The sequence below is a fragment of the Volvox carteri genome, assembly GCF_000143455.1.
Source record: "Volvox carteri f. nagariensis unplaced genomic scaffold VOLCAscaffold_940, whole genome shotgun sequence".
NCBI lineage: Eukaryota > Viridiplantae > Chlorophyta > Chlorophyceae > Chlamydomonadales > Volvocaceae > Volvox > Volvox carteri.
In genome coordinates this window covers 1-879 of record NW_003308389.1, presented here as the reverse complement: position 1 = coordinate 879, position 879 = coordinate 1, and the positions used below count along the sequence as shown (strand labels likewise).

Genomic DNA, 879 nt, shown 5'->3' with positions numbered 1-879 from the left:
CCACTGGGTTTGGAGGCACGGAACCCGCATAACGGCTCAGGTGAACCCCGGTTTCACACTGACATGACTAAAGACACCGGCACCAGTTCCTATCTCCCACAGCCCTCCAACAAATCGTCTGTCTGTCTGCCTGTCTGTCTGTCTGCTTGTTTACTTCTTTGTCTATTTTCTATGTATCTTTATCTCCCGGCCTTTCCACCTAGCTGACCTCAACGGAATCAACCTCAACGGAATCAACCTCAACGGAATCAACCTCAACGGAATCAACCTCAACGGAATCAACCTCAACGGAGTCAATCTCAACGGAACCTCAACGAAATCTCAACGGACAGACCTTACCGAACAAACAGAACCTCGGCATGCGGGTCCCAACTACTCCGCTGACGACGGGGCCGGTGTGAATCCCGATCCGGATCTGAACGGGCTCGCCGCTGGTCGGCATCCGGACCTGCTGAGCTGCCGCCAGCATGGCCTGATCAGGCAACCACCCCACGTCAGTTGCACCACAAAAACATGGCAACGCAAGTAAAAAAGAAATTCCAGTGAGGGGTCCTTAAGGAATAAAAAATAAATCCGCCAGCATGGAGCCTGGATACCATATGGAATGAGAAAATTTGCGCAAGGATGCTCGTTTGCCTTTTTAGGCAACTATTTGTGAGAGGAAGAGGAAAGGGAGGAAGGGGACTGCTGGCAGAAGCCAGAGGGCAGCGGAAACGGAAAAAATCTGAGGGGGAGAAATACTCAGGTTTTCGGGAGGAGTCGAGGAAAAGGAGTGGACGCGAGGAAGTGGAGGAGAGGGGGGGGAGAGGCGGGGGAGGGAAAGAGAGGGAAAGTAAAGAAAGGAGTGGATGTAAGCGGCGGGGAGGCAATTAGGTGTAC

General features: G+C 52.7%; 1 protein-coding gene across 1 annotated transcript in view; it reads right to left on the bottom strand.

Annotated features, from left to right (window-relative positions):
* Positions 1 to 469, bottom strand: part of cyc46 (guanylyl and adenylyl cyclase family member) — a gene marked incomplete at both ends in the record, with an annotated part of 1,328 nt that extends 859 nt beyond the window's left edge. Inside the window, one exon of the mRNA XM_002959845.1 lies at positions 340 to 469. Within this exon, the coding sequence (XP_002959891.1) occupies positions 340 to 469 (130 nt within the window). The remainder of the gene's footprint in view (positions 1 to 339) is intronic.
* Between the last annotated feature and the right edge of the window lie 410 nt (positions 470 to 879).